Below are 25,027 nucleotides of genomic sequence, written 5' to 3'. Positions count from 1 at the left end.
GAAGTAGCTTTAAATGAAATTAAATGTTTTTAAAGTTAAGTCCCACTCCGTACGTATTTTGGTTGCAATTATTTAGAAAAACAAATTTAAGGGATGCTAATCAAACATTTTTTTAATTCAATTCAATTTATTTTTGTATAGCCCCAAATCACAAATTTGCCTCAGAGAGCTTTGATGATGTTAAAAAACACTTTATGATCATCTGAGTTTTAAAAAAAAAACTCTTAAATATCAAATATGGGTTTTACAAAATCCAGTAGCGATAAGGGAATACACAAATGTAAACATGTTATCATCACCCTCTGCCTCAAGTGAAAACTGAGTTAATTGTTTCATGCATCAGCTGTAACACAGAGTGGCAGACAGCTCAACAATAAACACCCTTCACCGGTGAGAAATTAGCTCACCTCCACTTAACACAAGCAAGCAATGATGTGTGTAATTGACTCCGACTACATTGATGAAGGTGGAAGCTGTAATCCCCAAGAGGAGGGATTTACTGTCTATTTCCATGCTATCCATTCTGCAGAAAAATAATACAGTGACTCAGTTTGAGCTTGTACGCAAATCTGTCTAGACTGCATATTCCTAATCGATTTGATTAAGCCACCCCTCGTTGTGAAGCAACACGTACATATTAACAACATTTGAGGGATAAAAAGAGAGGTTGCAGCTGAAATGGTGTTGCTGCCGACGGACACACTTCCCCAGCCTCCACCTGCTCACCTCAAGAGGCGACTCGCATGGGGAGCTCAGATCAAGAGATCAAAAGATTTGCTAAGATGTGGAAAAGTCGATAAGACTTTACCAAGAGCGGTCTGGGATGTTTAGAGGAGACTTCTGCGCCGAAACACGAGATGTTCAACACTCTCACCTTCACTCCCAAAAGCCTCAATATCAGGCCAGCCTGATTCACTGCAGTTTGTTACGCGAGGATTAGAGGAGACAACGGATGAGAGAACATGGATATGATCCCTATATACTGTGCAATTTACTCCTTTGGTCTCCCTCAGTAGTCACTTTACATGCATTTATTATCATACCATCAAATATTAACTGCTGAGCAAAACTTGTCACATATTATTACTGTCAAAATGACCTTGATGTCAAAACGTGTAAAGGATATTTGCACTAACACCGGTTCATTTTAACAGTTTCAGATTATTTAAATGTAGAATAGTAAATGCATATAAAAAAAAAGAAGGTGAGTGTGAAATGTAATCTGGAATAGTGCAGTGTTGTATAAACACCCATATTGTATCTGTCCTCTATAAATGTTTGTTTGATAAAGATGGAGATTTTACAAGAAAGAATGTATCTACAGTTCTTTGTCACGAGAAGACCCACTCGCACGCTGAGGACGAGCTCTTCAAGACGTTGTTCGCTGGTTACAACAAGTGGTCGAGACCCGTGCCGAACATCTCCGACGTCGTCATCGTCAAGTTTGGACTGTCCATCGCGCAGCTCATTGATGTGGTGAGTCGTCACGCATGTCTGTCCAATTCGTGTACGGTGCATGAAAACAAAAATGGAGGCGAGGTTTAAACACAAGCTATATATGTGGTGACGTGCAAGCTGCTTTTAATGTGAACCAAAGACTTCATGATGGGATTGTAGAATGTGTGTCCCTCTCTTTGGAATAAAATGAGTTTGTTTTACTGAAGTTGCAGGTTTTTAAAAATCCAATGCCGTGTAAGTGCAGTAATGTATCCCCTAGAGCTTTAATTAGTGCGTTTAATATTCCCTATATTAGGGAGCACTGCAACTTGAACCAACTCTACTTTGTTTTATGTGGTTTTTCCAACAGTATGGACTCTTTGGCATTTTAAAATACAGCAGCAAAAACAAACTTTATGCACCCTCTGCCCTGCCAGAGCAAAACTGTTACAGAACACTTCACATCCATCAAGTTATTGAAGTAAAGTTGCTGCAAGCTATATTTGGGTCTCCTTTGACAAACCTCCAAGAACCTCTCTCTCATATATTCCTCTGGCCTTAGTTGACAGACGTAACTCAGTCTCTACTGTATCTCTCTCTCTCTCTCTCTCTCTCTCTCTCTCTCTCTCTCTCTCTCTCTCTCTGTCTGTCTGCTAGGATGAGAAGAACCAAATGATGACAACCAACGTGTGGCTTAAACAGGTCAGAAAAATGTGTCAGTATTGATTTATTATTAAGATTTTCTTTTTTCTCAGAGGGGATCTGTTAAGAATATGAAAAACCTACATCTACAGTGCTCATTTGACAACATTTATGAGGAATTGAATGACAATCAAGGATCATAGCCCGCTTCAAAACATGTCGTTTGTGTCTCTCAGGAGTGGAATGACTACAAACTTCGTTGGAAACCATCCGACTATGACAACGTGACGTCCATAAGAGTCCCCTCAGAGCTCATATGGGTCCCAGACATTGTCCTCTACAACAAGTAAGTGTGATAAGAGACTAACATGACGGTAAAAAAGAACCTCACCATTAAGGCCGGCAATTATTATGAAGTTATTTTTATTATCGTTAAATCTGTCGATTATTCTCTTAATTAACAGATGAATTGTCGGAAAACCGTAATCGATGGCAATCACAATCTCCCAGAGTTGAAGATGACTTGTTATAATAACCCATAGAGGATAAAAAAAATCCATAAGATATTCACAACTGGTCAGCTTTAACCGGAGAATCTATTGCATTTCTGTTGCTTCAATGATAAATTGATTACTCAAATTGTTGCTGATTAATTTCCTGTCAATCAGCTTAGCGGTAAATTGACAAATCTATGCCGCTCTGCTCCACATAAGCACGTTATTTAATTGCTTTCATCATCAGGTCACGCCTGCCACTTTTCTTGACATGCAACAGTGGACGCTGATACAGAGTAACAGCTACACTCAAAATAAAACATTGGTTCAAACTGATGCCTCTTTACTGGATGGCGTATGGTATGAAAATGGCGCCATCTAGTGATAATAAAACATTCTGCTCCTCTGGTAATATTGCAACACCTTCACTTTGGAACACAGCTTTAAGTCAAATTATGATATAGCTTGAACAGTTGTTCCTGTTACAATTTACACTGAACATTTCTATGAGCTGCATTTCTATTATGCGTCGCTGTTCATGCGTGTTGATGCTGTCAACCTTCAAAAGGTGTAATAGATTTTGAGAAAGCTCTCCCTTCTCCTAAATCCACCTCAAGGAGATTAAACCGAGCGCGTTGATGATGGAGTTCTGCTCCATCGAGCCGGCGTGATCACAATCTGTAAATTAAATTTAAAAAAAGGTGTGAAACTGATGGAACGATAACGACTCATCATAACATTTTCAGCAGAAGCTGTTATCACCATTACAGCGATGAATGGAGGGGAGATTACTGGAGACGATTATTATTGGGGAATCAATACTTTTATACTGCATAGTTTCTAAAGTGAGAAAAGATCCTTTTCTCAGCACAAAGGGAAGTTGGAAGCAGGTTTATCTACTATCTCAGCCTTAGTTCCCAGATATTTAAAAATCGAGGTCTCTGCTTTTTCCAGCGCTGATGGAGAGTTTGCCGTGACCCATATGACGAAAGCTCACCTATTCCACAACGGCAAAGTCCGCTGGGTCCCTCCTGCCATTTACAAGAGCTCCTGCAGCATCGACGTCACCTTCTTCCCCTTCGATCAACAGAACTGTAAAATGAAATTTGGCTCCTGGACGTACGACAAGGCCAAGATCGACCTGGAGCGAACGGAAAAAACAGTGGACCTGAACAACTACTGGGAGAGCGGCGAATGGGCCATCATCAACGCCGTGGGGACATACAACACAAAGAAATACGACTGCTGCCATGAGATCTACCCGGACATCACCTACTTCTTCATCATTCGAAGGCTCCCCTTGTTTTACACCATCAACCTCATCATCCCCTGTTTGCTGATCTCCTGCCTCACGGTTCTGGTTTTCTATCTACCCTCGGACTGCGGTGAGAAGATCACCCTGTGCATCTCCGTGCTGCTGTCCCTCACCGTGTTCCTTCTCCTCATCACCGAGATCATACCGTCCACGTCCCTCGTCATCCCGCTCATCGGCGAGTACCTCCTCTTCACGATGATCTTCGTCACCCTCTCCATCGTCATCACGGTCTTCGTGCTCAACGTGCACCATCGCTCCCCCAGCACTCACAAGATGCCCCGCTGGGTCCACTCCGTGTTCCTGAACCTGATCCCACGCTGGCTGTTCATGCGGCGGCCTGCGCCAAATGGCCGGCGTCGCCGGCTGTTGCTGATGCAGCAGGAAGCGGCGATGGCTCGCCGGCAGGGACGGATAACCGGGTTCAAATCCAGCAACTGCCTCAGCACCTCGGCGACCTGGTTAAGAGATGGGACCACGTCAGAGGACCCCGACAGGAGCTTGTATGAGGATTTAGAGCTGGGAACGCTGACGTCGTACTTCTCCTTTCGCCCTCCTTCGCCCAGACCTCCAGGGGCGACCCCTCCACCGCAACAGAAAAACCCACAGAGCAGCCAGAACCAACAGGAGGGGCCTGCAGGGACAAACAGACTTTCAATAGGGGCCAGAGCCAATCTCACTCAGAGGCCCACTAAAGCTGATAACACAGTATCAGACTCAACATTCCTGCTTTCACCAAGTGTTATACGCGCTCTGGAAGGGGTGCACTACATTGCAGACCATCTAAGGGCTGAGGATGCCGACTTCAGCGTGAGTATCAATGAAATACCACTTCTTCTAATATCAGAACGACAGAATAATGTTTCAATGTACTGTGTGCCGAAGATGCACTTTGTAATAGCAGTAATACAAATATCATAGTGTCCTCTTGAGCTCAGCGAATGTGAAGTCCAGTTTAAGATTTTTTTTAACTAAAAGAGAGAATAATCGACACAACTCCAAATATCCATAAATGTTAGATGTTTGCTTACAAACTATGGACAATAAGCATGTTGCATGTGCAGCTTTTTCTCTAATTTTTCTCTTTCTGTTGCTCTTAATTCCACACAGGTGAAAGAGGATTGGAAGTATGTCGCAATGGTGATTGACCGCATCTTCCTGTGGATGTTCATCATTGTGTGCCTGCTTGGGACCATTGGCCTCTTCCTACCCCCTTGGCTAGCTGGCATGATCTAGCTCACCTGAGACGGTGTGAGGAAATCCATAACCACCACTAGTTAGTTAAAATGTAGCTGAACTCTCCTTCAAGACTCAGAATGTGAAAAATGTATGTAATTTGCTGCGTTAGCGGGTTTTTTGGTGTGCTAAATTTTAGATCCCTATAACTAGCGGGGGAAACATCAAAAAGGGTCTGTCCTCTGTACAGTGTCCATTTTAGGGGATATCAGACTGTCACTTGGATCGACTTTCAACCATCTAAGCCTCACTTTGTTGACCTCACCTGTAATGTTAACTTTGGTTGAGTTTGACCTACATGCTAACATTAGCATGTCAACATGCATACTCATGTTAATATGTTAACGTGCCAGTGTTTAGTATATCGTCTCTTTCAGCATGTCAGTTAGCGTCACATGCTAGCTAAATAGCATGAAGCCAGTGTCAGTGCTGGATAAAGCGTTGCAGTAATGCGATTACTTTTCTCTGTTGTTTGAAGAATACTAGTTTTAAATTGAGTGATCTAATTAGCGGTACATTACATTAACTTGTAATGCAGGGATCAGTAATGGCACTGGGACTAGCTGTTAATGGACAGAAGCTAAACAGCTCCAATAGCTGGCTGAGAGCAGCAATGAGATGCTAGGTTTGTGACTAATTGAAAAACTGAGTGAGAAACCTCATTCCACCTCTCTTTGGTTTAGACCAACATTGGCATGCTGTACTGGGAGTATATAATATACTGGACTAGACACACTAACTGGGGTAATTTGTGCTGGATTTTAGAGAATTTCCCATTTTTTACCTGTTTTCTTTCTTACACCGCCATGATTACAATTAATTTTGAATGACCATACTATGTAATAAATACCCTCTTGAAACCTTTGAAAGCTCTTCTCTGTAGCGTTTATTGAGTGTTGTGAAAATTACCTAAGAGTTGTCCTTCCTAAACACAGAACATCTAGATTTAAATAGTCAGCAAGACATGTGTTTCAATGAACAGGCATGTACAGTAGCATACATCATGACATTTATTTTTATATCACTTGATTTACGTGCATTATACAAAAAGACAATCTATTATTCAAATTGTTCTCGTCTTCATCTTATAATTTTAATAGAATGCGTCATAGTCAAACTTGAGATATCTACTGTATATATAAAACACTTTTAAACAGTAGAATGGCTTTCAAACTATTTGGTTTAATCATCTTAACATTTCACTCACGTCAGGATCACATTATTTTGCAATTGTTTTGTTTTTCTCTGCTGTAAAAAACAATTGTGCTTGACACATTTTATATTTACAAGGAAAATGAAATTTCTGAGCAGATAATTAAGTCAATTAATCACCAATCACAAATGAGAACAGTCAACATTTAACATTGTCTGAAATGAAGGCATTGTAAATATGATGCCATCGACCATTGTTAGTATACATACTACCTTGATAAGCACATACACTTTTTTCCAAGTTGTCCATGCGACCGTGGTGTAGTCCATTCATAGCCTAAGGTTAGCTAACGTGTAAGTATCATAACCTTTCCAATGGAAAAATACCATTGCTTTTTTGTCGAGTGAACAAGATGCTAAGTTCTGGGGTCGGCCTACAAAAACTCATCACACCTGCAGCGTTCTATGTTGATTAAGCCTATCGCCACCAGGGAAACCCGGACTCTTTGGATGTGGTGTCTTTGGGATCTTTCCCGCGCTGGCCCACCGATGATGCATTTTAACATCAACCAGCCAACGGGAGCAAAAAAGGGTTGGGAGTGACGATAAAGATGGGGCATTAGTTAGAAGTATGACGGCTATTATGGCGGGAAATCCTAAGAAGTGGCCAAGACAAGTTTCTGTAGTGAATCCCCAGATTTAAAAAAGTGTGGAGGAAGAATTTAAGTAAAAAAAAAAAAAACGATCGATGTCGAGGTCAGACACTCCTGAGCCGGCTGAGATGCGGCGAGCCCACCTGCAGGCACGCATCATACGCAGCACTGACAGTGTTTGCGTATGTTACTTTCATTGCCAGAAGGGGGAGACAAAAACTTCAGCACCCCAGCTTTAACAACACACATTTACAGGTATGATGAGGATTGACAAAGCCTTAATTTAAGCAGTTTAATCACAACAAAAATGCTCAACTTTGTGCAAATGTTATTTCCGACTGACAGATGTGAATCGTTAGCTTGAATGGGAGAGCTTACAGTCCACTAGGGGGCCACCGGCTTGGCTAAGTTGGCCCTGACTCTGGCTTGGTCCACAGCATCTAACATGTTCTTACTGTCCATAGCCAGATTGTGCGCTGCAGCCAGCATCTGTTTCTTACACTCCTCCTTCAAAGAGGTGATGGAATTCTGCTGGGCCAGCCGCATTTTGCTGATCAGCTCCGCCATGTCGTTGTTCAGCAGCTTCTGGGTGCCCTCGATCTGTGGGGACGGTAAACAAACATAATAGATGGCACTGTTGGCCTTTTTCCGTGGAGGAGATTTGGACGTGTCGCAGTTGGAAAAGCACAGGTGAAAATGATAAAACTGACTGATTGCTGATTCCCAGTTTAAGCGTCCTGGTATTGTGCATGCTGGCTAACTGTCACAGCGTATTGGGACACTTGAATATAACAGGGCCGTTGTTAGTCATTAATAACACCTGTGCTTTTCCGACTATGACAATTAAAAATGCCTGCTGCATAAAAGGCCTATAGACACACCTGTACAATATTTTGTGATGCAAATAAATGGGGCACTACCTTTGTGACGCTTATGCACGTTTTGGTTGAAATTCCCTGGTTGTGTTAATTCAACTCAACTGCATTATACTGTCAACTGTTCTTGTTATTTTGTCCATACATTTTGCACATATATGGTCCTTTACGTACATTGTTGTTTGAAGTAAGCAAGAAATTCGTAAAATAAAAAATGTCTGTACTCTTTGATAAATGAATAAACATGGCTTTGTTCAAACTGCTCTAATGTGAAAACTATGGATTTTGGGGTGTCCTCAGGCAGAGTAGTCAACACAAAATGGTCATTTCCTCTTTGCTGCTTTGTGTTTGAAGAGGAGTTCTGTCATTTTTTGTTTCGGGGGACAAACAGCAGGAACGGCTTGGCAGGAAAAAAAAAAAATCAATAACGACAGGAAGCAAGGAGATGAGAAAAGATGGCAAACAGGCTGCAGAACATATACTGTACCTCAGTCCTGATAGACTCGTGTAAGGTGGGCAGTATGTCATCCACACTGCGGATCAGATCTCGTAAAGCCATCCCAACAGACTGTGGGCAGAGATCAATGCAAGAAATTAATCAGCTGTATGACTCAACAAGTTTGTTTTCCATTACAAGACATACACCTTCAATTTGCTTCTAATGTAGCAACAAACTGTAAAACTGAAGTGAAAAACTGAAATTTCTCCCGGCGTACCTGCACGATGGTGATGTATTTTTCCGGTGGCACCTCTATGATGTCGTTCTTGAGTTGGACAACAACTTTGACCAGGTCCATGACGTATTGGTACACCTTGTCGTCAGAGCGGTCCAGCTCAGCTGTGGGCGCAGGCTTAGTAGGAGAGAATAATGTGTTTTAATGATAGAAATATTCATCCTGTTTCCTTACACAAAGGATCACTGGGCCCTATTTTAATGCATGGTGTCATCAATTTCCTTTCAACTGAAGGGTGATTTTACTTGAAATGACTCCATAAGTCATTATGAATTCTCTTTATCTAAAAATCAAAGCTAATACAATTAAATAGTCTTTTCAGTGGGCTAAAAAAAGGTTTAAAAATCCCCAAAAATGAATCAATTAAATTACCTGTGCTGTGAGCCTCGGGGGCTTGTCTGGAGGTGCTGCGTGGCAGAAAGATGAGAGGAATGAAAGTCAGGAGGGTTTAGAGAGAGATGAAAGTGGCCAGAATGAGTCAAAATAAAATGTGAATGTCTTTTAAGCACTTACAATGTTCTGCGTCACCTTCAGGGGACTAAGGAGAATAAAAAAAGATGAATCTCAGGAGGACTAGAACATTTTCTATTTCAACACTAAAAAACAATTTCATGTTTGACATTCCAGTCATTTACTGGTGTGCTCACATATTACAAAAAGGATTTCTGTACCTACTGCCCTTGAATATAATTGAAATGCCTTCAATATTTTTTTAAACTATAAAACAGTTCAAATGTTATATGTGAACATGTAAATAAATAAAAGGCTTAAATGCCCATTTAAAAGATAACGATGCAAATGTAAGTCTGTAAAGCTAATCTTCAGATGTAACAAACATATCAGACAGAAATGGTAATTTATTGGTTTCTGGGCCAAGAGACAAAGTTTAGTCGAGTTTTGTTTACTAAATTTAGTCGACACCTAGTGTTTAAACTAGGAGGAGTTGTACAAACACTGCAATTTATTAGAAATATGCACAAGCCATAATCTAGGACCATTTCAAAAAATGATCACATGGCACAGACCCAGCTATAGACATTACTGCGTTAAAGTAATATGCATTTGAGGATAAAAATGTTTAAGATATTTTCTCAAATATGAATGCCTACTGTTGGGCTGTTTTTGTCATCACTGCACTCCGCTTGAAATATCATGAAGACTACACAAACTACTACATGTTGTGTGGCATCATGCTGACTGTTTGCTCACTAATGGGAATAAGAATATGTTGCCAAAGAAAACAAACTGGGCCCAGAAATGTGAGACACATTGCCAAAAAGCATTTGGTAACAGTGACTCTAAAAATCACAGTTTGTATCAGAGTACACCTACCGCTGGGCCGGCAGCGTCTTCTGGTCCCATGGGGTCCTGCAAAAGAACAGGCAGGTTGATTTTATACATTATGGACACGAACCCCCTCTTTGGAACTCTTATCAGGGGAACATTCAATTTAAGGCTAGCAGGGCGTCGAGAGTGGACAAGTGGGTTGGTATTGTTTAATGATGCCTCGTTCCACGTAGCCTCCAGGGCCACATTCAACTGAGTGGGGGGGCACAGAGACACAGAGAGGGGGTTGACACAAGTTAATGATGCTCTGTTTCCCACCAGGAGTCTCTCCTCCTTCTCCAGCCACTTTTCATCCTCCATCATCTGCTCTTTTTGCCGGCGGAGAGTGTTCTGCATGTGCTGTCTCTCCTTCTGCCACAGGCGCGTGGCTTCCTCCCTGCTGTTTGCTTCCACTCGGAAAAACTCGCCCTCCTGTAGTCGGTGGAAGGAGTAAAAGGAGAATAATGGATTAATAACACACAAAGCCTCTTAGGGGGGGGGGGTCTCTTAATGCGTTCATTATGAACTCCAGCTTCATCAACGTTAGAACACGTGACTTCAAATGTAGGAAAATTGGCACACAGGCAAGAGTCTTTCTTACCCCTATGCTGCGACGCCGAGGGGACCTGATGGCTGGCAACCCAATAGTGCTCATGGAGTCCACGGGGGACTGGTATTCACATGGGCTGGCCAGGTCGGGTGAGCTGGCACACAGAGCCTCGTTCAGCTGCGCAGATACACAAATCACTTAATATGTTTTAGAAGTCTTGGAGGTTAGAGATTACCTGGGTGCGCTACAGTACCTGAATGTGTAGACCAATACTGAGTGTGTTCCCGAAACGCCCTGGTTTCATTCTTGAAGGCTACGGTGAATATTCAAAATATGTATTAAAAAAAACAGGCACTCAATTAAAACGTTTTAATTTGAATAATGTGCAGTTTTATTGTGAAATCACAGTGGCTGAGATCCGTACCTTGGGAGGAGGTTCGTTGAATTTGAACTTGGTGTCAAACACTTTGGTGGAGCGCGCTCTGTCCCGCTCCCTCTCCACTTCCTGCTCCTCCTCCATCTTGTGGACATCACTGACAGATTTTGGACAACAAGTTACTTTATATGATGTCTTAAGAGAGGCACAAAAACGCATCTAATGGGCTGTTATTGCAGGTAGGCGGATTGAATAAAATTAAAACAAGTTTAGTCGTAATTAGAGCTTTTTTTATATATTGAATAAGTACCTGATCTTCACCACCAGCTCGGTGAAGCTGGGTCTCTCTCTGGGATCGTAGGACCAGCAGCGGGTCATGAGTGAGTAGAGGGCAGGAGGGCAGTTGTCTGGCTTGGGCAGCCTGATTCCCTGCTCCAGTTGGTTGATGACGTCTCTGTTCTCAAGCCAGAAGAACGGCTGCTGTCCACAACTCATTATCTCCCACATACATACAGCTACGGAGCAGCGCAAACACAGAGAAACAGAAGGTTCTCAGACGCACGCTTACTGTGACGCATTGTTCAGCCAAAAGGATCAAGAAAGGGAACAAAAGAGAGCAGCATGTTGTTGTCACGAGGCAAGTAACAAGCTTTTTTACCATGAATACTATATTAAGGAACCTCAAAAGGAGGAGGGCCACACACATATACTATATTAACCTTTTTATTATCATATTATTACATGCATATTATTATTATTACCATACATAATTCTATATTAACCTTTTTTTATAAAACAGCATTGTGCTGAATCAAAGCTAACAGAATGAATCACTCTCAAGTGCGTTACACTTATTTATGCCTCGTTTGCTTTTCACCGCTCTCAAGAAGAAGAGGGTGTTTAAACACATCATCGATTTTCAATTTTTGTGTCTGACATCTAAAAAAAAAGTAATAGACATTAGGAACTAGATCTAAGATGTTGATTGTGAACAGTTTCATTTAAATGTATATATATCTATATATATATATATAGATATATATAGATATATATATGTATGAAATGCACCAGATCACAGTGTGGCTATGAAGTGGACCACAAGGTGGTGCTAACTTGGTTATTAAGACAGGTAGAGATGCAGTTGGTAACAGATGATACAGCAACTTTATAACTCAGTCGTGTGATTAGGAAACCCTGTACATGGTCTATACAAATGTTTATAAAGTGGTTGTTTCAGTCCATCATCCCTGTTTGCCTACACGAGTCTCTGTATCAGTTCAAGTCATCTTTACCAGCTTATAAAACCACGCAGTGCCTTTTTGAGTGAGGGTGGCTTCCTGAGCTGTTCTATTTGATTTAGTTATTATTTAGATGTTTAGTATCACAAGCTCACCAAACATCCAGACATCGCTGGCGGTGGTGAAACGTCTGAAGTTGATGGATTCTGGAGCCATCCACTTGATTGGCAACCGAGTAACAGACGCTGCAAAGAAATGGGAGACGTCGTTATCATGTGGTCAACATTTTTATATTTTCGAACGGGGACATAAAAAAAAAGTGCATTTTCCAAATGTGGCAACTGCATTGTTTGATGTTCCCTCTTTCTGTCAAGGACATAGTAAATGTGTTTTATACATTACAATTTAAACAATTAGAGTTTCCTAAAAGCATCTCTTACCTTTGTAGTATTCTTCGTCCTCAATGTATCTGGACAGACCGAAGTCTCCGAGCTTCACACAGTCTGCACTGGCGACTAAGATGTTCCGCACAGCAATGTCTCTGAGACGAAGCACGAATAACACAGAAAGAAAAGTTAGGGTTCATGTACAGATGGAGATGATAGAAATGTAGATTATACAAGCAATGTTTGTGGGGCCCCCTCTCTCGTTGACCTGAATTTGACAACTGCTATGCTGCCACAATTGCAGCAGAAAGAAATACAAAAGGAATCTTTGCATTTTCCAGCCAGAAAGTAATTTCCTTTGCCTGTGTTTTTCTTCACAGGAGATTGAATCCAGAGTGGCTGCTTTGCTGCCTGAAACCTGTTGATAACATTCTGCAGAAACATGCTTTTCTGTCAACTTTCTGTAAAGGTGTGTCTTAGTATAAATATGTCAACGTCCTTTTTTCATTACCTTATATTTACATTTAGATGCCGTTTTAGGTTGTTGTTGTTTTTCACTAACTATATCTATCGATAGGACCGTCAACCATCCCTGTGAATCAACACTGTGCAGCAAATAACAATTTTAAGAACACGCTGTAACTCGGCACGATCGGCAGAGAACATTACAGGTTGTGCCTCTTCTCTTAAGACCGTAACAAAAGGACCTCGTTTATTATACAACCCTGCCTGAGAAAAAGTACGAGAGCTTCAGCACAGACATTATCACCTCATACAAATTCAGTGTGGATTAGCTGGTCGCCGTGACTTCGTAGTTGTTGTCGAAGTGACAACTTTGTCTTTACTCTCTTAACATGAGGCCTTGGTTTTCTGCATAACGTTTTAGGGGACCCGGGTTTACATGTATATATTACAACATGGGTCCATCACTTTACAGAAGATTTGTCAGTTGATTTGACAAATCGATCGTGATTATCATGTGATCGTTCTTCAGTTATCTCCACTTCCTGGATGACAATAAAAAGGAGCCTCTCACCTGTGTACCATGTTGACCCCTTCGAGGTAGACGAGAGCCTTGCAGATCTGCAGGCTGTACAGCACCAGAGTTATATTTGTCATCGTGTTCTGGTTCTCTGATAGGTAGTTCCCAAGCTGCAACGTCAACAATTGAGGAAGTCAGTAATCCACGTACTCTGCACTCAGACGCAGAGCATTTGTCACACTTCTTCTTTCTGTCACGGTGAGATGCACGAATCGAGCTGCAACGCCACGACTCGAGCACAGAACTGTCCAAGATTTCAGTTCAGTTATACAGCGCGACTGCATTAACATTGAAATGACGAAATTAAGATGGTCACTAACCTCTCCAAACTGATAAAGCTCCATGACTATCCACACAGGATCGTCCTCTATGATTCCGATCAGTTTGACGATGTGCTGATGATTGAGGTTCTTCATAATTACTGGCAAACACACAAAGTTCACAAAGTAATCGTCATAGTTATTGTTATCACATTTCATTCCTTATAATCTACAATGTTTTTCTAATTACCTGCTTCACTCATGAACTTCTCCATCACATCCGGTGAACAGTCTTTGCAGGTCTTCACTGCCACGTTAACCCTCTCGCCACTCTGTTGAATCAACAACGGAAAAAGAAGAAGTGAGGCTGTGGATATCTAAATGGAAACTAGTTGAAGCATTTACACAAACAGACTGTTGCCGATACACATAATTAACATTTGCCTCCCGCTCACTTCCATTCTATGGGAGCGAAGGGGCAAAAAAACATTCGCTTCCGAGGGCGAAGCAAATTTGCATCTTTAACTTTGATGAATTCTCAGTACGAATATTGCCTCAGCTGCATCCGCGCAGGTATGACCATGCCTTTATTCTGCAACCATTTTGATAATTGATCAATTAAAGCAAAAACACCAAACATTTTCTGGTTCCAGCTTCTCAATTGTGAGGATTTGCTGCTTTTCTTTGCTTTATGAGACAGTTAACTGGTATTCTTTGAGGTTTTGGACTTCTTGAGATCAAGATCTTAATTTAGGCTGTAGATAAATTTTGAGTTTCAGCAGCAGCAGATTAATCGATAATTAAAATAATTGTTAGTTGCACTACAAATGTAATGCAAGTCAACACTCATAAGGTTTTATATTCTATAATTACATATTTTATGCAGCGATTGTGACTCCTGGTAACACAAATCTTGTATTACTTTATATTTTTCCAACAAACTTCCCATCATTATTGTCTGTTGTTAGTTTATGGACAGTTATATAGTTTTTGTTTTATCCTTTTTTGCTGTTAGTTTTGATATAATTCAACTAGAGAGATGCACTTACATCTTTTTTGTAAACTCCATCGTAGACTTCCCCAAAAAAACCCGCTCCAAGGATTCGGCCCAGAACAATGTCACTCCGGTCGATCCCGTACTTAATAACTACAGAAAAGAGATTTAAATGTATTGAAGTTCAAAAGTCAGTTCACACACTAATCATTCTGCAAAAACATAAATAAAAACTTTGAACGGACCTGATTTCGGCCTTTCGAGAATCTCACAATAGATATCCGACCCTGAAAACACAAAAGAAAGATCAATATGCATCTCCTTGTTTTCGTAAGATAATGATATAACGGAGGTGCTATGTATTGCATTATACATAGAGGTTATGTAAAGCTATGAAAACTGTCAGCTCACCTATACTGTGTCTGATCGAGCTGGTGTCTCTTCTGCTCCAGAGAAAACACAGAATGAGAGAAAGCCCCGCTCAAACATTTTCAACTTATTGCTCCTCAGAGCGCTGACAGAATGATGCAATAAAACAGCCTTTCACATCAATAACTCTTAACTTTTCACTTCTTATTACAACCAAAAGGAATTACTACAGCTTGAACTCTGCAGCTACACCGAGGCCGAGAGAGGGCACAAATCATCCAAAGTTTTAAAAACAGCCAACATCCACTCACTCTGTGGGAATCTCAGGAAGGGCACTCTGCACACTGGTATCTAGGACAGAAATGAGTTATGATAATTCAAATTAACTTTATATGATACAATACAAGTTTTTCAGAACGCTTCTAAGGCATCCAACGATGCTCCATAGTTAAAAAAAGACATATGTATTGCTTCAACCACGGTGATGTTGCAACAGGGGAAGTGTCTGAGTCGTACACACCTTTATTTGGTCGGTAGATAACAGTTTCATCCGTGTCATTTTCCAAGCGGCAGTAGCCATCAATAAGGTCCATCATGTTCTCTGCCATAGGGACTGTGGCCACATTGATCGACAGCCGCTGTCAGAAACCAGACAAAAGGGCAACGTAAGCGCGGGTCAAATATCCTGTGCAGACGCTTTCAACAGTAAATGTATTTAATTAGTATATTCTGTATCTTAACACTGCACAAAGTAATAATATATAATAGGTAGATGGTGTTGTGGTACTCACTTGTCTGGCCCCCTCTATGTTGAGGTCTAAGAGAGCCTTCCCATCGCTCTGAGATAAGCATTGTATTTTCTTGATCTGTTTGAAGTCGGCTAGAAAAACCGGCTGAGGCACAAAAGAGAGGAATGCAATAAGTTAAATTATGCTGGGACACTGATTCAATTTTACAAGCTGCATTAGATACACTATCGTGGCGTAGCGTCCACTGACGGCAAGAGACAAGTTTCTGATGTCTAGACTTGAAAAGCCCAGCAGGAATAAATTAATACGACGACCACTAATTAATTTATACAACTTTCAGAGCAGCCAGATAGCAACCAGCGTGTCGACTTCTGGGAGCTCACTGTTCATTAGTGAGCTTTAGAGGTGCTGGTAAGTGGATTTTGTTTCCTTTGGACAGAGCAAGGCTTGCTGTTTCCCCCTGTTTCCTAATTAGCGCATGAATTCTTAAGTTAGGGCCCCAAAAACTGTTGTGTGAGGTTTTGAGGTTTTGCAACCTTTAATCTAATCAGTTCATGCTTGAGTGGAAGAGGACGGTTGTGCCACATTTGAAGGAATTCCATCAAGCCGCCCCTGAGATAATGCAATCACGAAAATGGACCGGACGGATGGACGGACAACCCGAAAACATAACGCCTCCGGGCCACGGAGCCGACGTGGAGCCGAGAAAATCCTGCTGCTAAGCTAGATAGATTTGATATATAACACAAACCGATGCAATATATGATACATAATACCTAAATCTTCACGGTGCTTACCGCTGAATTCTTCTGTGTGCGTTGGCGAATCCCCCTCCCACCGATGACCAGCTCCACTGCTAGACTCCAACCTTGCTGTTGACAAGTGAGCGTGGTTAAATGTTTGTCATATTAATGTGAACAAAGAGCAGATTAGGATTATGGAGACTACCACGGGATGTAGGGGGGCTACTCACCACTAGTTCACATGGGAAAACCTCTTCATCGTAGCTGCTGAACTCTTTGAGGGTCTCGAAAAACTTGTTCATGCAGTCCTCCTCCTTGAGTGTTGCGTACTGTTGAAATGTTTGCTGGATCAACTTCCGTAGGTGCCTTGACTGGATCACAAGCAGGGACATTTGAAAAACATATTCTTATATGTACACTCTGATAAGAGGTCTGGTGGAGCACCCAGTAGTAAATACGGAAAATACATTTGTGGTTTTGTAGTTAGGATAGTTCACCTTCATGCTGTTAATCAGCTGTTGAGGAAAGAAGAGGTCCAGGCCCACCTCTTTTCTTCATTTGTAAAGGAAAATTCAGAAAAACAGGAAGAATACAAATTAAAAAATATATATACATATATATTACTACCAGATTAAAAACATCATGTTCTTAATGTCCTCTTTGAATAAATAAATTAAAATAGTCGTCAAGCTGCTACAAGGTGCGTGCAACATTATCCAGTGGGGCTTTAAAAGGGTTTCATGAATTCAAGGCTCACTGTCACTCCATGCAGAGTAATACGTGAAGTTATGAAATGAATAAAACTCACTCTAGCAGCTCAAAGTTGGACTTCTTCTCGAGACCTTTTGCATTCATGTCTTTGTAGAACCTCCTGAAACAAGAAAACATCTCAGCGACGAATACATTCTACACAACCAACTGTTCATCATCCTAAACTACAAGCTACTTTATGACCTCCTCATAATCTGGACATCATCTATTATTAACCCAAATCACCAACATGAAACTCTCCACAGTACATGCTGTGTAACACGTGGACAAGTTGTCAATACAACTTTAACCAACTGTGTTATCACCGCATTTAATAAAACAGATTAAATTAAAAGTTTTGAGAGCAAAAGAATGAGAGAACTGCCGCGACTCACCTGATCTCCAAACAACCGAGCTGCAGCGCCATCCCATCACTGACCTTAGAGGCATGATACTGCATGTAATCACTACGCACCTGGTGCAAAATCAAAGAGAAATCCGTTATACCAACAAATACTACAACAAGACCGGACTATTACACTACTGTCAAAATCATTTAAATATGGTGGAAAAGTAAAGATTCACAGGTTTCATTTTCTTTGCCCCCATCCCATCACGGGCCGTTTTTATACTGACAATACTGGCCAACAGCATGTATTTCATGTACTACTTAATGCTGAAAGGTGGTGATGACAGACTGATTTCCTGTGTACTGATGACCTTCTTTAGTTAAATACAATATATCTGTGTATACCTGAGTGCCACCAACACAAAACCAGTGAAGGAAAGCGTCATTACAATGCGGTGTGAAAACATCACCTCTTAGACACAAAGTTACAAATAAAATACACTGAAGCTTGTTACCTGTTGGTAAAAAAACACTAACGTAGATCTGTCATCTTTGAATTTTTCCAAGAAATTGACGGGAACGTATCTGATACGAAGGTCATACCTGCAATGGAACAGAAAACAGCATGCAAGTTTATCAAAAGCCAAACTTTAAAATCAAAACACTGCAGAAGAGATAACGTCAAATCGGACACAAAACGTCCCGGTAAATCAATCGGTACCTCCACTCAGCTTCCACGTGATGGCTCTCGTAGCGTTGCTCCACCTCCCCAACGGTCATATCCGGATGCAGCCAGTGAAGTTCTTCTGACTTCAGGTGCTTCAGCAGGAGACCGTAGCATGCTGCGTGTTCGATGTTCGGCCCCAATCGACCACAGATCAGAATCGAACGAATGATAGCCTGGAGGAGACCGAATGAGTATGAGAATTTCTAATGATCCTTTCTTTTTATTGCACTGTGTGGTTGACACTTTCTTTATCTTTTCATGCAAGGCTGAACAAATTAGCTGTAAAAAGTAAAAAATGATGAGATTTTTGCCTGTTGTTGTACACGGAAAGAAGATAAGATTATTTGATAAAGGAAGGGGCCAATTAAAACAGGTATCTGGCTCAAATGCAAAACACCACCTTCTATCTTACATTTCTAATCTAAAGCATCTCAGATAAACACCATCCCCATCTTCATCACAGTCTTCTGACACGTTACCTCCCTTCCCCATGTTTCTTTTGGGATTGCTCTCACCCTAATTTGCCAGGAGCTGTCACATTTAACCAGCTTGAAGTTCTTGCCCACGTTGTTGTTGGTGCAGAAGCACACTTTGAGGATCTTGACTTGCCCTCCGTCTCCAGCGGATTGCGAATCGGTGCTGGACTCGCTTTGTCTTGGGGTGGGCACCTTCCAGGACAGGGTGTCACCGGACATCACCTCATACATTCTCACGAGTGGGTCGGCACCATCATATCATCAACCTTCAGACCGACAAAGGAAAGAAAACTTAAAATCAAGATTTAAAATGAGTCGCGAAGCGTTAGGGGTCCTTAACTGGTTGCAATCTTCGACCCTGAAGTAGACAAAATTAGAAACAAGGAAGAGTCAAATCTCTTTCACATAATAAGGTGCTGGTTTTCTCTTTAACAAAAGAGTACACCCTGTTCTGTGACTTGCTTCATCATAGTACTACAGTCATGCTACAATTCACATTCATGCTGTGATCTCGTGCCATGTGGTGTCCATGACTCACATCATTTGATTCTGAGATCCGCTGATTACATTCCTTCCTGACCGGGATTGCAAGTGAGGGCTTGAGTGATTCATAAAGAAGAATTGTGACAGTGTGGAGCCTTGTATCACCTTCATCCACAAAGAAAACTCCAAAAATGAATATGCAGTGTTTTAAAAGTTAAAACTACCAGTCTACAGACTGACCGGGACGGTGTCGTAAAGCGAAACAACGCCTAAATGTGTCCAAAACCAAACCACTTGATGACTAACTGACTCGTGTAGTAACTTCTTAGCTGTGGGCCGTTATGCAACCTGTGATGATTTGTCCTACTTGCAAGAATCTGAGGTGGAAAAACATCTCAGTGTTGCAGGGAAGTAGCTCATCTGCCCTTCTTTGAAGGAAGAAATTGACATTTTGAGAAGTACTCGCTTCATCACCGTCAAGATGAAGAATATAATATCATATCCGTCTGTTTAATATTAAGCTAGAGCTTATAGACTGGAAACAGCCAGCTCTGCCTAAAGGTAACAATAGAGTTCTGCAGGGTTTATGCATTTTTGTAGGCCAACCCAGAAATTGGCCTCGCATTGGTTCCCCTCTACAAAAAGCCAATGAGATTTTCTATTATTGCAGAAAATAAGCACTACTTACAAGTTTTGTTCAGCATAACCTTATAACCTCAGCATAAGCGTAAATGCAAAGTAAAACGTTTGTCGTACGACTTCACGTTTCCACCACTAAGCTACAGGCGGACTAGTTTTCACCATGATGACACTGTGTATCTTAAGCTTGTGTTAACCATAGACCTTATTTCAGGCATAAAAAAAAAACAACAACATTGACTTTGAGACACCGGAACCGGAAGGTTTTAGGACTCATTCCTCATATTTATCTGCAGACTAGCACCTCTAAAGCTCAACATCTGATGTGCTGTATCTTGTTTGCTTAATACGTACAAAGGGGGGATTTCTGGGCCGAGCGCAGTGACTTCCTGCTTTACACTCCGGCTTGTTAGCTCTAAGGGACTGCTAGGTGGATTTATTTTGTTACCTTTGGAGAGAGCCAGGCTAGCTGTTTCCCCTTGTTTCCAGTCTTTGTGCTAAGCTATGCTAACAGGCTGCTAGCTCCAGCTACATATTTACCCTACAGGCAGAATTGAGAGTAGTATCAAACCTTCTTATGGAACTCTTAGATTAGATGAGTATTTTTCCAAAATGTCTATTTCTTTAAGACATGAATACCTCAAAAAATACCCCCCAGCCAGAGATCCTTCTCTGGCCTCTTAGCTTTAAACAAACATGATGACGGACGCCGACCATACATCATAAAAAACCTGAGCACACAGACACAATCACAAGCACACACCTGGAAATGGTCAACTAATCATCTTGAAAAAGCTGAAAGCCTGCACACACTTTGATTGAACTTCAGCTTACATGTAGCAAAGAGAAAGGCAGCAACCAACTGATGCATCAAATAAAGAAATCGGGGAAATAAATCCAGAGCTGCTCCCACCTGAAGCCCCCAAAACATGAGTCTCTCCAGTCATCACACTAATATTCTGCCCTGTCAATCAAGACGGCTGACGGCATGTTGACTCAAACAGCAAAGAGAGCGAGAGCAGATCATTCTGTCAGTGACCCACCTCACAATAGCGTCCGTCAGAAAAGCGCCATAATGTGTTTTCTCATAAATGGAGCTCCGTGCTGTCAGTCTGCTGCGAGGGGAGCTGAGCTGTGTTAGTTCCCCGCTGTTGGACGAGGTTGTGTTTTGTTAGCCTGAGGCCATGAATTCCAGCAGCAGGGCTGTGTGGGTGTGTGAGTGTGTGTGTGTGTGTGTGTGTGTGTGTGTGTGTGCGTTTGGTGAGAAAGGGAAAGAGGGAGAAGATGAGCGTGCAGCGTGGCCGGCATGTTGCACCATCACCTGGGTGTGGGAGGCCTGACAAGAGGGGATGGAGGAGGGTGAAGTTTAAGATTACTTGTCGGGGGGGGGGGGGGGGGGGGGGGGGGGGGGGGGGGGACATCCATCCGTGGATTTGAAGTACGTGGCGCTGTGGATATACAAATACATTCCTTGGCTCACGTGGAAGAAACAATGAGTCAGCCTAGTGACAGATATACATCGCAGATTGCTACAGATGTTCAGACAGAGTTGCTATATATGCTGTGCATAAACATTTGTCCGCTATGTAAATAAAACTTAAACAAAGAAAGAAAAAGTCTCGTCTGAGTGATGAACGGTGGAGCTTTGGACCAGTTGTCTGCGTCACTGTGACCTTGTGACCTGCGGTTAACTTCAGGTAACAAGTGTGTGTGACTCGATTTTTGTCTAGTTTTAATTCTTAACACTTAAACTCTAAAACCAAGAACAATGGGGCATGGAGAAAGACCTGAGAGACACAAATAAATATACGTCTCTGAGGAAAATGTCAAATGAACCAGATTAAATGTGTCAAACATAGATATATATCTGCTCTTATGTAAGAGTAAGCTGCTTCATTAATGTGTTATTGCTCACAATCAGCTAATACATACATATAAAGAACTGTTATACCCCAAAAATGGCTCTTTTGTAAGTGTTATTCTTAGATCTTAGAGGTTTGATATCTACGGGTCATGGTCTGGCATTGAAAGTTGCTATCAAATGCTCTTTAATCAGATATTAATGGCTTTAAATCATAATTGTGTTAATATTTTACTGTTTTATCCCAAGCTCTTGTACATTTGCTTGTATTTTAGACATTTTTCATTAAAGACATTTGGCTTATTTTGCTAAAAATAAAAAGAAGGCTTTTGTATTTGGTAAAGAAAGATATCGCTTGTTATCGCGCCAAAACTCAGGTATTGTTTTAGTGTTATAAATGTTGAAATGATGCCAAGCACCGGGCTCTTCTGCTTTTAATGCGATCACTGGATTCCATCTTGTGAAATCATCACTGAGCTCACTCAGGTATTCATGATAATATTGTTGGACAATAGTCTCGTCAACAACAAAAGCCCCGAATTAAAATCACTGATGGCCAGGAAGTCCTTTCTTCTGTGAGTGTCTTTTAACAGCTCTCTAGCTTTTCTAAGTGAACAAAAGCGTCACTTTCCAGCCACACGGTGTTGTTGTCTGTCTCTCTCTGTCTCTCTCTCTCACACACACACACTGTCATGCTGGCACTTGAGTTGTTATGGTAACAACTGGTCCCGAGGGAGATTTCTACCACAAACTGAAGCCAAGGTGGAGTGAAGTAACTCTTTCAAACACTCCATACAACAGACGAGGCTGCACCGGATACATGCAATACATTGCTCCGGCTGATATATCGGCCGATATTAGCTCGCTGCAGATAAATCTGTGTCGTGTTAAATGTCTGGAGCAGCAGCGATGACTCGATTAATAGCGGATCAAAAAGGAAAAAATATTCGGCAGCTATTTTTTATCGTCAAATAATTATTGAAGTAGTTCTTAAGCAAAAATGACAAACATCTCATAGCTCTGTAGTGAGGATTTGACATTGTTTGTTATGTAAAAATGTAAACTGAATATCTTCAGGTGTTGGACCTTTGCTCATACAAAACAAGACACTTCATAAGATATCACTTCTTTTTTTTTTAAAGACTAAACAATTAAAACTAGAAAAATAATGAAACAAGGTTTGAGCTAACTCTCTTTAGTAGCACCTGTACTTACAGGTGTCTGTGTTTTTTTTGGATCGCACTTCCCAGATATCCAATCTGTTCAGCCTGTGTGACATTTGCACTTATTTTTGTCATCTGTACCGGTAGTCATCACTCTTTCTCTTTGTTTGTTTGGCCATAGTAACCGTTTACTCGCCATAGCAGCAGATTAAAAAAAAACATTTTGCAACTTCACACACAAGTTTGTTGATTCTTGCGGTAGCCCCCCCACCAACCACTGCTGGCTGATGGAAAACGCGTCACTTCCCAGGAATGTCGCCACAGACATTTATTTACAAGAACATCTTCAAGAGTATTACTTTAAATTAGCTGACTTTTCAATTGTGAAATGTCCCACTCAGTTTGCATCTTGTTCACATTTTTAAACAAAAAAAAATCAAAAAGGGATCTGAACGCAAAGATTGCTTGTTTATGAGTACTGTAGGCAGATATTGTTATTGGATTCTTTTTATATCCAATAATTCAGTATGGGTTGGGCTGTAGTTCCTATACACAGGTTCATCCTTTTGAGTGTCTCTCTGCTGGGTCTCTATAAGTAAACAATGGAAGACACACTGCCTTTACCAGAATCATGAGTCAGAGTCATGACTTGCTCACCTGACTGAATTAATATCCGTTCCATCAAGAAGTATCATCAGATGGTGTTTGTGGGCATTATAAGAAAACTGTCAGCAGCAAATTCTCAGAAATCCCATTACACCCATGCTACCTATCCAACGGTCTGTTTGTTTTCTGTATCAGACCGAAAGGTATTTTGAGAAAATCCTGACGGTTGCATAACCGTTACACATATCGACAAAGCCCTGAATTAAACAGTGTGAACCTGTAAAGACAGCGTGAGAGCAGCAGGCAGAGTGAAGCCTGGTTTCCTGGTATAAGCGCTTGTCAACACAGGCAGGTACTCAGCAGACAGGCCTGCTCTCTTAACTGAGGGTCTGCTCACTGCACCGTCATGACCCCAGGCACTGGAATGTGGCTGCTTCTTCACCTGCACAGACTTGCTTTGATAAGGAACATGAAGATCTCTCCCTCTCTCTCTCTCTCTCTCTCTATGGGAGAAAATGGCAGCTAGTTCTTCACATTAAGCCATTGTAATCAATATCATTACCTTGGACCAAATTAAATTATACAAGCTTCAAAGGCAGGTTTGACATATTGCATGGTCCCACCAAAGATAAAAATCTTTTTTTTTTTAAAGAAAAAACATGTTTACAGCCACAAGCAACCTGAAGGGTTAGGGTCATGGAAAGGTATGCATGCAGGTCTATATGTTCATTTCGTTAACCTCTATGAATGTGGGCACATAGCACACTGTTAGTTGTAATACCGCTCCACGGCAGAAGTTGTAAATCCCTCCGCTGGAATACAATTACGCGTCTATTAGTGGTGCGTCTTACCTGGTTCTGGTTTGATTCCGCTAAGAATAAAAGCTTGACAGAAGGTGTTTTATTCCTCGCGGACAGCCCGGGCCTGACAGTTCGACTCTCACACTGAGCAGGTGGCCACTCCCTCACCTATGCAAGCCTGCCTTGAGGTGGGCCCACTTCCTTATTTCATGGACCTCAGAAACTGGGAATATGGCGGCTGACTGCCTCGTACTTTCCCCTGCAACAAAAAGAAACGTTTTAAAAAAATTATATTTTGTGGCAGTTTTTGTGAGTGTCGCAGTAGTTTGGGACTGGGGAATTTCCGAACCTTGCTTGTAGCAAAAATACGTCGTGTAACTAAGTTGTTAGTTAGAAAGAACGACTTTAATAAACACAATAATTACTTTACATACTAATTTGAAAGAATACGACACGTTGTGTGCATTTCATTTTAATTTTGGTCTTTAGTTTTATAGCTTACCTTCGACAATGTTGTCCCTATTTTCTGGCGTCTTCACTTAACTGTTTTTGGCGTTATATTGATGTAATTACACGACCTGAGCAGCAGATGGCGCTACAAGCTA

General features: G+C 41.4%; 2 protein-coding genes across 4 annotated transcripts; one reads left to right on the top strand and one right to left on the bottom strand.

The window, feature by feature from the left end:
• Positions 1 to 432: 432 nt before the first annotated feature.
• On the top strand, positions 433 to 5,121 carry chrna2b (cholinergic receptor, nicotinic, alpha 2b (neuronal); the record flags this gene model as incomplete). The annotated part of the gene is made up of 6 exons (XM_079180713.1): positions 433 to 475; positions 1,292 to 1,476; positions 2,095 to 2,139; positions 2,316 to 2,425; positions 3,528 to 4,695; positions 4,996 to 5,121. The coding sequence occupies 6 exons, from the start codon at positions 433 to 435 to the stop codon at positions 5,119 to 5,121; spliced, it is 1,677 nt and encodes a 558-aa protein (XP_079036839.1).
• A 1,840-nt stretch (positions 5,122 to 6,961) lies between these two features.
• On the bottom strand, positions 6,962 to 24,583 carry ptk2bb (protein tyrosine kinase 2 beta, b). 3 transcript variants are annotated; one of them, XM_079180322.1, is made up of 31 exons: positions 24,474 to 24,583; positions 18,910 to 19,136; positions 18,389 to 18,567; positions 18,183 to 18,270; positions 17,714 to 17,793; positions 17,377 to 17,439; positions 17,066 to 17,120; positions 16,799 to 16,939; positions 16,623 to 16,697; positions 15,868 to 15,969; positions 15,597 to 15,714; positions 15,388 to 15,427; positions 15,119 to 15,150; positions 14,953 to 14,994; positions 14,763 to 14,860; positions 13,964 to 14,045; positions 13,774 to 13,874; positions 13,448 to 13,563; positions 12,466 to 12,566; positions 12,181 to 12,270; positions 11,098 to 11,302; positions 10,836 to 10,944; positions 10,665 to 10,724; positions 10,463 to 10,588; positions 10,141 to 10,293; positions 9,868 to 9,903; positions 9,049 to 9,073; positions 8,908 to 8,942; positions 8,518 to 8,652; positions 8,289 to 8,369; positions 6,962 to 7,526 (listed from the first exon to the last, which is right to left on the bottom strand). In XM_079180322.1, the coding sequence occupies exons 2-31, from the start codon at positions 19,099 to 19,101 to the stop codon at positions 7,311 to 7,313; spliced, it is 2,976 nt and encodes a 991-aa protein (XP_079036448.1). In that variant the 5' UTR covers positions 19,102 to 19,136; positions 24,474 to 24,583; the 3' UTR covers positions 6,962 to 7,310. The 3 variants fall into 3 exon arrangements, with proteins under 3 accessions (XP_079036448.1, XP_079036447.1, XP_079036449.1); XM_079180321.1 differs by having other exon boundaries at positions 9,868 to 10,293; XM_079180323.1 differs by lacking the exons at positions 17,714 to 17,793; positions 18,183 to 18,270; positions 18,389 to 18,567; positions 18,910 to 19,136; positions 24,474 to 24,583 and having other exon boundaries at positions 9,868 to 10,293; positions 17,066 to 17,115; positions 17,377 to 17,398.
• Between the last annotated feature and the right edge of the window lie 444 nt (positions 24,584 to 25,027).

Source organism: Pholis gunnellus, assembly GCF_910591455.1.
Source record: "Pholis gunnellus genome assembly, chromosome: 19".
NCBI lineage: Eukaryota > Metazoa > Chordata > Actinopteri > Perciformes > Pholidae > Pholis > Pholis gunnellus.
This window is presented reverse-complemented; position numbering and strand designations above follow the sequence as displayed.